At 43.7% G+C, this 13828-nt stretch overlaps 2 protein-coding genes and 1 long non-coding RNA gene across 3 annotated transcripts; 2 read left to right on the forward strand and 1 right to left on the reverse strand.

Moving 5' to 3' along the window:
• Nucleotides 1-2421: 2421 nt before the first annotated feature.
• LOC6599389 (hexokinase type 2) lies at nucleotides 2422-5815 on the reverse strand. The gene has a single exon (XM_026991274.1). It carries the CDS (start codon nucleotides 5500-5502, stop codon nucleotides 3853-3855), a length of 1650 nt encoding a protein of 549 aa, XP_026847075.1. The 5' UTR covers nucleotides 5503-5815; the 3' UTR covers nucleotides 2422-3852.
• A 795-nt stretch (nucleotides 5816-6610) lies between these two features.
• LOC113566293 lies at nucleotides 6611-10910 on the forward strand. Its single transcript, XR_003409041.1, has 3 exons — nucleotides 6611-7101; nucleotides 10301-10644; nucleotides 10885-10910. It is a non-coding gene; the product is annotated as an uncharacterized LOC113566293 (long non-coding RNA).
• A 24-nt stretch (nucleotides 10911-10934) lies between these two features.
• On the forward strand, nucleotides 10935-13532 carry LOC6599388 (protein vreteno). The gene is made up of 6 exons (XM_026991417.1): nucleotides 10935-11212; nucleotides 11278-11706; nucleotides 11807-12632; nucleotides 12690-12874; nucleotides 12945-13138; nucleotides 13210-13532. The coding sequence occupies exons 1-6, from the start codon at nucleotides 10935-10937 to the stop codon at nucleotides 13353-13355; spliced, it is 2058 nt and encodes a 685-aa protein (XP_026847218.1). The 3' UTR covers nucleotides 13356-13532.
• Nucleotides 13533-13828: the final 296 nt, after the last annotated feature.

Here is a 13828-nt window from a genome sequence, read left to right on the forward strand (position 1 = left end):
GTCCAGCCCTATCAGCCTTATCAGAGAGGCTCGTGCCCGTTTCAAGTAATCTTTAAATGCATCAGCCAGTGATAAGGCTTTCTTGCCCTGTAAAAAACAGATTTCATATACAGATATACATATTTCCAAGAAAACTGTCTTGTAAAACCCGGGGAGGGGCTTCAAGCAAATCTCTGCTCTACATATGATCATAAATTGCACGTCTTGGCGGTTACTGAATCTATCGCCGTGTAATAGGCGTATGCACCTTCCAAGTGTCCGCCTGGGATTTAATGGACAAAATTGGTTTGGTTTCATCAAAATCCCCCATAGGGTATCGCCCATTTAGTTCCCATTTAGGGTTACCCCCATAGATATCATGTGCATTTTAAATTGAAATTTGCATTCGAGATATTTAAATTGGTTTTGTTGTCCGCTGCACTAAAACGTGATCGAGAAATAGCTGAGATTACACTTCCTCACTCTCTGTCTGTCTCGCCAACAAAAAAAAAAGAATTCTATTTGAACAAACACAGTCTAGAGGAAGGGACGTTGGCGGTAGGGGGTACCGCCATAAGAGATTTTTTCATTTGAAATTCTAAAAACAACTTTCGCGGAACTTGAGCCGTGCTTTTGCCTCAATCGAAAATAACCCCTGGCTCCCTTCACTCGTTCTGACCACAAATACTATATGAACTAAACAAATACGATATCATATTTACAAATAAATTCGAACAGGTTGCTCATGCCCATATGACATTTGCTGAATATAAAACTAGTGTTGAATTTGTACTGCTTCGTAAATTTGTCTTCTGCTTGCCAAAGTAATATATCGGCTGTCAGACTGATCGACTGTTTGTCATTTTCTTTCATAAATTCTTCAAATATGATGTTAAATTCTTGACTTCATTCCTTTAATTTTCAACACTAAAGATAGCCATTGCAGCCTCTCGCACCCTGAATAGAGTCCGTAGAATAAAAAGTGAGTGTCATATACCATTAATAGAAATATTGTGCTGCTTTGCACGTAGTAGTACGGTTCTGTTCTGTTCATTTCGATCTGTCATTTACAATGGCCCAATCAAGCATTGTCTGGTCTCGGTATGTATCCCTCTACTTGCAATTCAAATGCGTCAAACGAAAATTAAGCTGAAAATCACTTAATTTAAAATGGTCTACAAAAGCAAGGCAATCGCAAGCAGAAATGCAACCCTGCAAGTACCCTGCGAAAGAGCTCTTCCATAGAAAATAAAGTTTCAACTAAGATGGATCTTGTGGAAGTAGAAGCGTCAAATATTTGAAGACGGGAATTTTCTTTCCATTGCAAAAAAAGTAAGTGAGATTTTGTAATTTTTTTTAGAATAGTTTGAAATTTAAGTATGGGAATAAAGATACGTTTGATACTGTCCAGTCCAAAAAAGACCTGAAAACTATGAAATCGAAAAAGTAGGGGATGTATCGTTTTAAGCAAAACATTCGTATTTGCTTGAGCGGCAGAAATTTTTAGCTTGACGAAATTGCTGCCAAAGCGCGAATGCCCCATTCCGTGCAGGGCATGCCTGGGAGTGCATTGGCAGCGTAATATAATATAAATTACAAAATAGAGACTGATTGTTATTGCCACTGATGATGCATAATTCTTGTTTCTTGCCTGCAGTCGCTTGCCAGCAAAAACAGAAATATACATATGTACGTTAATAAAAGTGCAGCGGCAATCCCAAGTGAATAAATACATAATAAAATAAAATACCCCCGCCCCCAGCCAAATAACATAATTATTTTTCGGTTTTCTTGGGTTTTTCCTTAGGTTTTTGGTTCAATCGTTTTTATTTTCTTGCTCTTCGAAATCCTTCTCTGCTTTTTTGACAAACATTCCTTTTGTTAATAATATCATTTCCTAAGCTGTTCCTTTCTTCCGGCTTCCGTTTCATTGCAGCAACAATTGCAGCATGTTGCAAAGCGTGTCTGTTATGTATTTGCGTAGTATTTTTTGTGTAATCGCCTTTGATAACTAGAATTTATTATAATATAAATTGATTTTCATTGTTTCTTTTTAACAGGGGCTAATTTTTTGTATACAATCTCTTGTTGAAAAATATAAACAATTTTTTAGCTGACTTTATTTTTATATCATTTCATCAACGTTTTTTCATAGTATTTTTCATTGTTTATTCAAAATAGACAAACAAAAAATCGTGTCTTTTTTTCATTTCTTTGAATGCGAATTGTCTGTGTTGTTGTTGTCTGAGCGTGCTGGCCGGCAGCCGCCAAAACTGCTAGTTTCAAAAAAAAAATACGAAAACTAGAATATACCACACACAAAATGGAACAAAATACCAAACAAAGTACCAAGAAAAAATTATTTAACAAAAATTTATGAATAAAGAACAAATTTTATTTGCTTTTCATTTCGCTTTTTCGCTTATTCGCCTTTCGCCTTTAGTTTTTGTTTTATGTTTTTTTTTTGTTTTTGTTTGCATCTCGCATCCCCCGCTTTTGTTTACAAACGATAATTAAGTATAATTAAGGGGTTCCGTGGGTCTCTGGGGACGGGGGATGTACATACATACATACACATGTATGCGGGTAGAATTGGGAGGCTATTGCGGGGCTCTTTTTGACAACATTTAGAGACTACGATAAGAACTAAACACTAAACTAGATAAAATGTACAATTACATAAATAATAGCTCACAAAGTGCATTTCTAGATCGAACGAAAAAAAAACAATAACTTTTTTTGATTAGTTTTTACCTCCTTAAATCTTAGAAAAAATTTACTAAGCGAAGACAATAATAAAAAATAACGTAATTATATAGTGGCTAAATAATATATGTATGTTTATATATATATAATATATGTGTTTGTTTGTGTGTGTGTGTTGTGTCTGTGTGTGTGTGTGTATGCAAGTATTATCATATAACGCTTCATAATAGGTTCTATATAAACATTTACAATTGTAGAGGAAGGACACCTCCGGCGGGGGTGTTTTCCTCTTTTTTAGTATTTTTTTTATTTATTTTTTGTTTGTTTTTGTCGCAGAATATGCATTTGTTTTTGCTGCTTCCTTAATTCCCTCTGATTTCTCCTTCTCGTTCGTACTCTGCTTGTTTGTTTTTCTCTTTGCTTTAACAATGTGCGATTTTACAGTTTTGTTTCTCATTCTGTTATCCTGCATCCTCTCGTCCCGGATATGCTTGTAGCACAGTGGTATAACGGTTCGTTCTCTTCTCAGCATCTTACACGTGTCGCTCTCTATCTCTCTATTTGTGGGTGGGGGGTTACCAAATGTTTTTTTTTTCCTCGAAACCGAAAAGAATTTCTCTTAACAAATTGTACTATTCACATATATGTAAATATATATATGTGAGTGTGTGTATATTCTCTTTTGTAAAATAGATATAACAAATTATTAACAACAAAAAAAAAATCGGAAATCGATCCAATTGGAGCGAAGGAGCTAGAACGAACATAATCGTAAGCATTCATTATCATTATAAGATATTCTCAAGTATGTTTTGGTTTATGTTTTTTCTGTTTCTGTGTTTTCTGTTTAAAAACGTACTTTTTCTTCTTTTTGCCTAATTAAAAATACTAAAGAAGCGCGCACCGCAGCCCTTGGGTCAGGGGTGCAGGGCCGTCAGGGCCGACACGTGGCGGCACTGACGGGCCAGGGCCCAACCCCAGGGCGCCCTGTGTCGGGCAACGAAGGAAACTATTTTCTCATTTGCAAATCGGAAATTGCTCTTGGCTCTTGGCTCATGGCTCTTGCTGTTGTTGTAGTTGTTATGTGGGGGACCCGGACATGTCTGGGATGCAGCAGTTTCGGAGCACTCTCTCTCTCTCTCTCTCTATCTCTCTCCGATATCTCGCCTACTTTTTGCTGTTGACGATGTCCTCGCGACAGGCGACGGCCGCGACGAGCGCTGCCCCACGGCCGGAACCATCCTCGGAGAGCATGAGGTCGAACGTGATGCCGGGTTTGATCAGCTTCGTGATCTTCTCCACCATCAGATTATGGAACTTGGGATGGAAGCGGTACACACTGCCGTCAACGCCCACCGTCACATGGGGCTCGTCCATTTTGTTGATCAGCGTTGCAATGCCGGCAGACACGAGATGGGCGGCTCGCTTCGAGACGCACTCGCAGATGTAGCGCACGTTGGCACAGTCGCCATCGGTGGCATTGGTCAGACCCAGCTCCTCGAACACCAGGCGGCAGTTGGTGAAGGTGCCTGGCTCGTCCGCCTCGATCTCGCTGACGTACTTGGTGAAGAAGAGGCCGCGCGTGTTGAGTACCTCGGAGTCCTGGCCTTTGAACAGAATGCCGGCGTGCGTCATTTTAACAAGAACGAGGCGCACCAGCTCGCCCATGTACATGCCGGAGATCATCTTCTCGAAGGTCTGCTTGCCGGGATTAATGCTGTGGCTGTCGATGTCCTGATCGAACTCGGTGCGCACAAAGTCGAGGGCGCCATTGTCGCCGAACGCCCCCCACTCGGTGTTGATGAGCACATGGGGCTTGCGGTTGCCCTGGGCGTCGAAGAGTTCCGCCTCCTCAACCCGCTCTACGTAGCAGGCATTTGAGCCGGTGCCGACGATAAGGCCGATTCTGCAGTGGTGATTCTTCCAGGCGCAGCTCATCAGAGTGCCAGTGGTGTCATTGAGGATGGCACATACGTCGATCTGTACGTCGCCGCGACGTGCGATCGCGTCCTTCAGCAGCTGCACCACATCCTCGTTGACAACGCCGGCGCAGTTGAAGCCCTTGGTCCATGTCTCCAGCAGGCCGCAGGTGAGGCCCAGCTGGCGCAGCGGGAACGAGAAGGTGAAGCCGAGAGGCAGTCGCTCCGCGTACACATTGTGCTCGGCCATGAAGTTGGAGAGGCACTCGGCGATGTGATCGAATAGTTGGGTGCCCGAGCCGATCATGATGTGCTGGGGTATCGCGTAGATGCGTGACTCCATCTGGAAGTCGTTGTTCTCCTGCAGGTGGATCAGCAGCACCCGGAAGTTGGTGCCGCCGAGGTCAAGGGCTAGGAACTTGCCGCGCTCGTCCCCATTGGGCAGGTCCTGCACGTAGGTCACGAAGCACTTGACATTCGCCTTTGGGTGCGTGTCCTTGGCCAGGCCGCGGCGAATCTCGTGCAGGATGCGGTAGCACAGCTCCTGCACCTGCTCGTCTGTGAGCAGAAGCTGCTGACATAACTCGTGCACCATTTTCTTTTTCTCCGCGTCACTGGCCCCGGCTAGACCCGACAACGACGCTGCTTCTGTGGCTGTGGATGCGAACGATGCCGCCGCTGGGATTGCTCTGGCCGCTGCAGCGGCTGTCGATGCATTTGTCGCTTTGCTTACGGCGCTGGCGGCGTCCGATGCAGATGCACTCAAGGCGCCCTCCGCCGCCACCCGCCGCACATTGTCCGGCTCGTCTTTGCTATGGCCGTTCAGATGTGGTGTGGCCGCCAGTCCGTTGCTATTTATAGACACGCTCCGCATGGCCCCGTTCAACTCCTGGTCCATCTTTTCGGCACTCTAACGGACAGTTCTGGCAGACGTCTCACTACACCCACACCAGCAAAAAAAATAACAGCGAAAGAGACACACAAAAATCCACTCAAAAACCGATTCGATGCGATTTTCGACTCGCGACTGCAACGCAATTATTTTGTACTTTCTGTTACTTTTTGGTTTGCTTCAGTTTTGTTTTCCTTTACTTTTTTTTCTATGTTGCTTGTGGTTCCGCTTGCCGATTCTCGATCTCTCCGTCGCTTCTGCCGTTTTATTTTTGTCCGCTGCACGCGTCCGGTTGCTGCGAGAGTTTGTTCACAGTTGAATCACTTGCGTTCGCTAGTCACTATGCTCTGCTCACTGTCGCTACCGCTGCCGCTACCGCTGCCGCTACCGCTGCCGCTGCACAGTGGGCGTTGTATGTGTGCATGTGTATGTGAGAGAGTGTATTTGTGTGTGTGCGTCGTGAAGGAACCTTGAAGGTCAAAAACTGAAAATTAGTATTGGGGCGGACAAGTTGGAGATATGGCAAATGTACATGCTAACATACATACGAACATTTGTATGTACACATATCGGAGACTAGCCAACTACGTAGCGATATGAAAAATGCCAGAGAGACCGCCACACCATGAATAAGTCAACTTTGCGTTCATGCGAAGCCTCATCGTGATCTTTGGAGCAATATTCAAACTCGATGTTCAATAAACAAGTACATTTTACATACATTCCGATATAGAATCAATTTTTTTACACATATGAAATAATACATTGAAATATTACATTGGGTGTGCCACTGCGTGGTGTATGTATGTACATATGTATGCCGCATGAACCGAGTTCAATAAGGGGAGGCAGACAGCACAGCTGGACGAGCTGCTCTCCCTCTCATGAGAGAGCCGACTGTTGTCGTCGTCAGCAAAAACGGTAAGCACTACCCTACCGCAGGTATGTTGTATTGAATTGACAAACGATTTGCTTTGAGCACTACTACTTTTCAGGCATACATACATATGTACATACGATTAAGCTGCGCGTTAACTGGAAATTGAAAGCTTCGCTTCTACCTGGATTCGATCCCGCTTAACAAGCCCGGTATGTCTTGGCCAATTGATGGCGCATTAGCATTGAAGGGCATTCAAATGAAGCTATGGTCGAAAGGTTTTCTTTGGCTGCGTGTTGAGCCGTCCCAGCCCTCTCTCCTTTCAAGCACAAGCTTTTATGCTCTCTTCTGGGCAGCTCGTAGCTGGCTGCCTGGTTGTATAACAGTTCAAAAGAGCTGTCTAGAGAGAACAAGTTTGCATAGCTGTGGCCAACACACTCCCCCCCTTGCCGACCACGGCCTGAACCAACGGAAAGTCTGGTGGAATTTGGACGCGTCAACATCCTCCGCCTTGGGTATTTTCTTGTTCTTGCTTCTACTGCCCGTGCCCGTGGGCTCGTCTCGCACTCTGCCGAGGGCCGGCCGTCCGCGCAACCCCCCTCTGCACCAACAAGTGATTTGTTGTTGTGTGTGTTAGTGTAAGAAGGTACGTGCCAAGAATCTTGCTCCAGCGCAACAACTGAGAGGCTCTCTTTGATTGAGTTCACTCTCTCCCGCTCTCCACCCAGGTAGGCACTAACATACGACTTTCAATGGAATTTTGTTGTTGTTGGTTTTACTGCCAACTGGATTTTCATACATGCATATGTACATACATATGTACATACATATTCATATGGTCTATTCGTTTGGATTTCATGAAAGTTGCGGCATATTAGCAATGCCCTTATGATGTTGGTATACTATTGGATATTATTTTTCTTCTGGTGCATTCTTCATTGGCCCCCAAGAGGCTCGTCAAATAATGCAACAACTACACATGTAATTACATATGTACATATGTATATGTATGAATGTGTACATGTAGAGAGAAAAAGAGAGTATATGGGTTTTTGTGTGTTTGCCTGTGTAGGCATTTGGGCTTTATAACTGTTATACAGGCTTCCTAACACACACTAACAATCCATTCACACACGCCTTCCTCTGACTAAACCCGTGAGAGCGAGATGACGTCTGAGCAACAACTACAACTCCCACTAGCCCTTACCCCCCCGACCATTCACCTTCAGTGGCTGCTGCACGTGTCTTTTTGAATGATTTCGCCATCAAAACAATTATTTGTTTACACCAAATGGTTAATACCAAAACAAAGAGAGAATGAGGCCGATGCCAGAAATTGCACGAAATTGTTTGCAACTTTTGTCGGAACCGTCTAGATCGGTACACTATACTATTGCATACTATATTTTCCATAGAATTGATTTTTCGAAAAAAAACAATTTTTTTTAACGGTGCTCCACACTGAAAAAATTATATCGCTATATTTCATTAATTACATGCAATTTTGCATATTGAAAAATTTGAGTTGGCTTGCATTTCTTATTTATCTGAATTCGGTGCTGTGTGTGTGTGTGTGTGTGTGTGTGTGTACATTAAAACTGTAACAAAACCCCCAGACGGGGAGTGGTCTTTGTTGTTTTTTGTGGAACCTCTTATCGGCAGCGACGGAAATTGCTTTGGTCGAAATCTCGTGAGTGGAGGGTGTGTGGGGGGCGTGTGTGTGGGTGGGCTCGACTGGCTGAAAAGAGAGGGAGTGCAGTACGTTTTTATATTTTGCCAAAGCAGAAATTCGTACGCTGCACATAGACCTTAGAGAGGGGGCGAAAATATCTGATGGATACTACCGTACTTCTTTTCCATTTGATCCAAAAACTATTATGTTCTATTATTCCTTATTTTAGGTCAGCGGTAAATCGGTACAGTGCATAAACATTGATACAAACAAGCGATACAATTGATACTGCATGATGAGTCAGCGGCGTTGAACGGCTGAACATTGAACGATGGACAGGCGCCCCCGCCCCCAATAACGCGTCGGAAGATATGGGGTTCCAGGAATCCCAATCGCCATCCCCGTTCCTCCCCTCCCTCCTGCCAACCACGCCCTCAGTATTTCGTCAGAAAAGCTTGAGCTTACAACTGTCCTACGAGCACATCCTGTGTCACCTTCAACTGTCATACGCGGACGACGGCGACGTCGCTGCCCGCTGCTGCTGCTGCTGCCTGCTGTTGATGTTGGCAGCGGCCTGTGCAGAGAGTATTCGGGAATCCAGTTTTTGGGGGCTCGCCCCGTCACACACAAAGCCACATAGTGTGCTGTATATGTATGTACATATACATTAACTTATATATATATATGTATATGTATGTATGTAGATGTTTGAGTGCGAGGGGTTGCTTTTGCGCTTGTCCGTTTGTTACATATTACAAACATATTGTACATAATATATACAAAATAATTGATTTTTTTTAGTATTTTATCGTGGGTATTACATATACATATGTATGTACCTACTCTTTGAGTGTGTGACGTCAATGATGATGACGTCGCCGAAGCAGCATCGTCTGTCTGATGAAACGCAACCCACTCAGCCTCTGCCTCAGTCCAGAGGTCAATGCAGCGACAGAGCGACGCAGCGGCTAATGACAGAGAGTGGAAAATTTGTGAAAATCACAAAAACTTAGAGTGGATGGGTGGCAGAAAGAGAGATAGATAGAGAGAGCGAGAGCGAAAGCGAGATGCTATCCGGCCTTCGCTCATGAGGAAAAGTCATTAATTATAATACTTATTGTATTTGGCAAGCCGTAAATAAACTTCACGTGACGCTCGAAAAACGCGGAAAACACACATAAAAAAGCCAGAATACAGAATGCGAAATCCATTTTTAAACGCAGCAGATCATAAAAAATGGTTCGGCCCGCCTTAGATTGGCTGTCGTTGGTGGTTGGTAGTTGGGGGATTTTAGGTTTTAGGTCTCAAGGAAAATATCGGACCATCTTCTTTCTCTTTGCGTCAGCTGGAGCGCGTTGAGCAAGGTCAATGGAAAGGCAGAAGGGATTGGCGTGGCAGGGGGCAGGAACGGGAAGGCCAGGGACGCAAAAATAAACTTCGACAAGGTCAAATTCGTATAACAGTTAATGCCTCAGCTCTTTCACACCTCCACGCTCAGATACGCGCCTGATCTGCCGGAGAAACGAGTTTATCTGTCGGATAAGACGACACAATGGAATCCAAAAACTGGTTGGCATATACCACTGATAATACGAATAGTACTACTACCAGCTAGAGTGTATCATATATGTACATACTTATATATGTACGTATGTATGTAAATTGGGGCCTTGCCTTGGAAACATTCGCTTTTAATTTCGACAACACGTTTCAGACACATTAATTTCGGGGGGCCGTGAACTATAGTATAAGGCGAGATTAGAGTATACCCAGAGATCGGGCGACACCACCCCAGCATCAGTCGATTTCCATGTGGTGGTTCGATGTCGAGTCCATGAAAGTCAGTCAAGGTGCGCGCACAATTCAAATTCAAATGCAGGCCAAGCAGTGCTAGGGTACAAGTATTTCAGTATGATGGTACACGGTACATTTTGACGTCGAAATTGACGTGAAGGTATATTTACGGTATGTCGGTATATAATGCTATACTTCATCAATTCAATCAATCTAGTCTATTAAATTTGAAATCATATATGTACATATGTCCTTGTCACTAAAAGATATCGTGGTCTGTTTTTATGTAAATGGAGGATAGGATGGACCTACAACGGTAACTATTATTATTATTTTGAGTATTATTTTCCGCTGTTTAAATCAGGGGGCTTAAATGGGCTACGTCCGGTATATTTAAATATTAACGATTTTTCTCCTACGATTTATTTGTTTGACCTTTTTGCCAAAAAAACCTTTTTTAGGCAAAATGGCTTACGCTTAAGTTACCTGAACGCAGTGCTCATGTTCAGCAAAATGCTGCAACGCTATTTTAGCAATTCAAAGGATCCTTTGATAGCCCATAAAATAAGTAGCGACAGATTGGAGTCCTTGGGCACAGCCCTTGGGCCAAACATTTTTGAGCCCACAAGAGGAGCTTGGCCCGTGTATGGATGGTGGGGGATAATAATTTTACTGACCACTCCCACACCATGAATGATTTAAAAGACGAAATGGACAGCAGTGGACAAGGAGTGCACAGAGGAAAGGTGATACGAAAGACCGGATACGAAAGTGGAGGAATCATACTAGTCTTTGGTCGGCAAAGGTAACTACTCGCCTGGAATATATAGCTAGTAATATTCCACGGAATATAAAAATCGAGGAATATAGAACTTGAATTCGTCAGTATATTTACGATATATTTAAAAAAAAATACCGTTTATTTTGGTATATTTCTGAGGGTCGGACGGTATATTTTAACGATAAGTCCGCGATCACACTGGCGTTTACAGTTATTTAAAAAAATTCTGCATTCTGCGCTCCAGTGCTAGTTGGTTTTTTTTAGGTTTGTAAACAATGGATAAACTTTTAGAGGATTGGTCAAAGTGGAATCCCATGGCCTTGGATTATTACGACGAATCCCTTAATAATTATGCCGATGAGTCTGGCCAAAATGTGGTTGAGAAAGCGCAACTACCATTGAAGCCGAGCGACATGCGTAAAAAGAAGCAAACGGGCGCTGCGAACGCCGAATATCCGTATCTGGTTCTAAGGAAAAAAATAAGATTTATTTCCACGTGCTCTGTGCTGAATTTCTTTGGCCAAAGTCATGTCCGCTGCATCGACTTTAAGGCTAATTCGGGCAGATTAACAGTTTTCTTCAATGACTTGGGGTAGGTAGGAATGGCTGTATGCGAATCCATGTTTGCTAAATGTGCACATTTTTATCTCGCTGCAGCTCCTTAGAGGCTGCACACTGCCAACTGGAAGAATTTCCTTTATTATTGCAGGTGCAACGAAGCAGGATCGGTGGCGGGGAAAAGGCCAAGTCCATGGTGAGCGCCGCCAACCAATTACCCGATCCAGTTAATCTTCCAGCACTAGTGCCAACTGCTCGGGGCCCAATCGACTTGAAATCACGCACTATACACTTTTCGGCCAGCGCAAATATGCATCCAGAGTTCATAGTAGTTCCAATCGTGGATGCTACGTCCTATAAGTACGGCTCTCTCCTGGCAATTGGAGACGTGGAGAAGCGCTATAGGAGTGTTAAGTTCGAGCATAACTTGGATCGCCACGGGGCCTATGTACTTGAGAGACAATATGAAGAGGAAACGTTGACCAAGCCGCTGATCCAAGAGCTTCGTTTTGGGAGAAAATTGTTTAAGTAAGTAAATAAAGGCCTGTATCAACGGGGAAGCCATTGGGCTGGCAGTCGTTTAAACAGACCTGAAACGTATGATTTTGTACAATACTCAATCTTTCAGGAACACGGATGTAGATGATGTGGATGAAGATGATAACGAGTGTATAGATATGTCTGGATACGAAAAATGCGTGGTCTGCAACGGTTACACATCCACTGTGTGTAAAATTTGCGATATGCCCTTTTGCGATGCGTACTGCTGGGGCATTGTCTCCCAGCAGCACGATAGCAAATGCGGCAGTGGTCAGAAAGTGGATATTAATGATGAGGATTTCAGACAATTGATTCCCAAGTCTGGTTTGCCGTCAAAAAATTCCATGGTCACGATTACTGCCTTCGAACGGTCGAATATCGTGTATGTGCGCCCGGCTGATTTCCTTTCTGAACTGGCCTACTACCGCGTGCTCGCTGAGATCAGGAAGCATGACAAAGATGTACCCAAGCTTGACCAGCTGCCGGTCTGTGGCCAGATGGTCCTCTATAAGTTCGAGGGACAAGTTGTACGGGCCATGGTGCTGAATGTTGACAATCCGAAGGACATATGCGTAGTCTCCGTTGATTTTGGCAGCGTTGAATACACTGATCCGGGGAACCTGTATCAGTGCAGCTCTTATTTGAGTGATTTGCCGCGCTATGCTGTTCCTGTGAAGCTTCGCGGCGTACCAAGGCGCGCCTTAACTCCAACTTTGCGGGATGTTATGTACGCAATGCAAGGGTCCTCCGCTACTTTTGAACTAAGGTACCACAAGCACGAGTACGACCATAAAAACAAAATGCAGACGGCAGTGCTATGGTGTATGGAGGAAAATAGAAGCATTAACAGCCTGCTTAGGAAAGTTATAACACCCGTGGAGCCCGCTTTTCATGAGCCCGGGTTCAATGAAGATGTAAGATGTACAGTTCTATCAGAATTACGGCTTTTCAAAATCTGATTTTCTCATTAGTTTCTGCCGCATGTGGCTGAGAAACCAGGGAAGAACATCGACTTGATTGTCACGGACAACTCGTTCCTAAAGTACGGCATCATCTACTGCACCCCCGCAAAATTGGCAGTGGAGATCACGAAAATGCAGCAAGCGTTCCAGGACTATGGAGAAAATATTGCCAAAGCTGACACCTATGCCGCTCCGTAAGGACCCAACCGGAGAGAGAGAGAACTGCTTGAACAAATCCTTCATCAAATTGAATTCTTTTTGCAGGAAAGGACAATTGTGCGTTGCCAAGTATATGGGAAAATGGTGTCGCGGTGTTTCGATGGAGCTTGTAGGTGATGGCTATCCCAGCATCTTGTTCCTGGACTATGGAAATATTGTGCCGATCCACGTGACGGATATCCGTGCATATCCGCAGCAGCTAACGTACCCCGTATTGACTACGGAATACGTTTTGATGGGTAAATTGAGCGAGTGCTTCAATACAAACCAAGATCTAAGTGTCTAATTTCTATCTGTATCTCGTGCTTAGGCGTGCCGGAAATCCTCACCGATGCGGAGGTCAAGCGTCTCGAGAATCGTTTCGCTTTGGGTGCCATTGTGACCTGCGATGAGATTGTGAAGAATGAAGAAAACAACTACTCCCTTCGCTTTGATGATCTGCAGGAGCATCTATAGCAGTAGCACACAAAACGGAACATTTTATTGCTGCCCAACTACTAGTAAATTGTACAGTTGCTGTGCACAAAGACAGGGCATAATGCCATATAATTCCATTATATACAGAATTTCTGTATAAATCTTCATTGTATACAATACAATCAATACAAAATAACAAAGAATAAAAAAAGAACGCTATAGGTTTTCCCTATTTTTCATTCACACCAAAAGTATAATGTGCGCCAATCTAAAGCCTCAAATACCGTTATATTTTATCGATAAGTCCGCTCGCGGCTGTGACGAAAAAATGAGTCGTAAATTTGATTGGGCTATAAAAAGGGGTATGGACAACAGGCAAAACAAGACAATGCAAATTTCACGGCTGGTACGGACCTCACCTCGCGTGTGTGGAAAACATACCTTGAACACAAAGTCGGTTTTTTTTTATATTGGGTATGTTCATGGTATATTGGGAAAATGGGGTGGATTTT

Source organism: Drosophila persimilis, unplaced genomic scaffold, assembly GCF_003286085.1.
Source record: "Drosophila persimilis strain 14011-0111.01,24,50 unplaced genomic scaffold, DperRS2 tig00000663-arrow-arrow-pilon, whole genome shotgun sequence".
In the NCBI taxonomy this organism is placed as follows: Eukaryota; Metazoa; Arthropoda; class Insecta; order Diptera; family Drosophilidae; genus Drosophila; species Drosophila persimilis.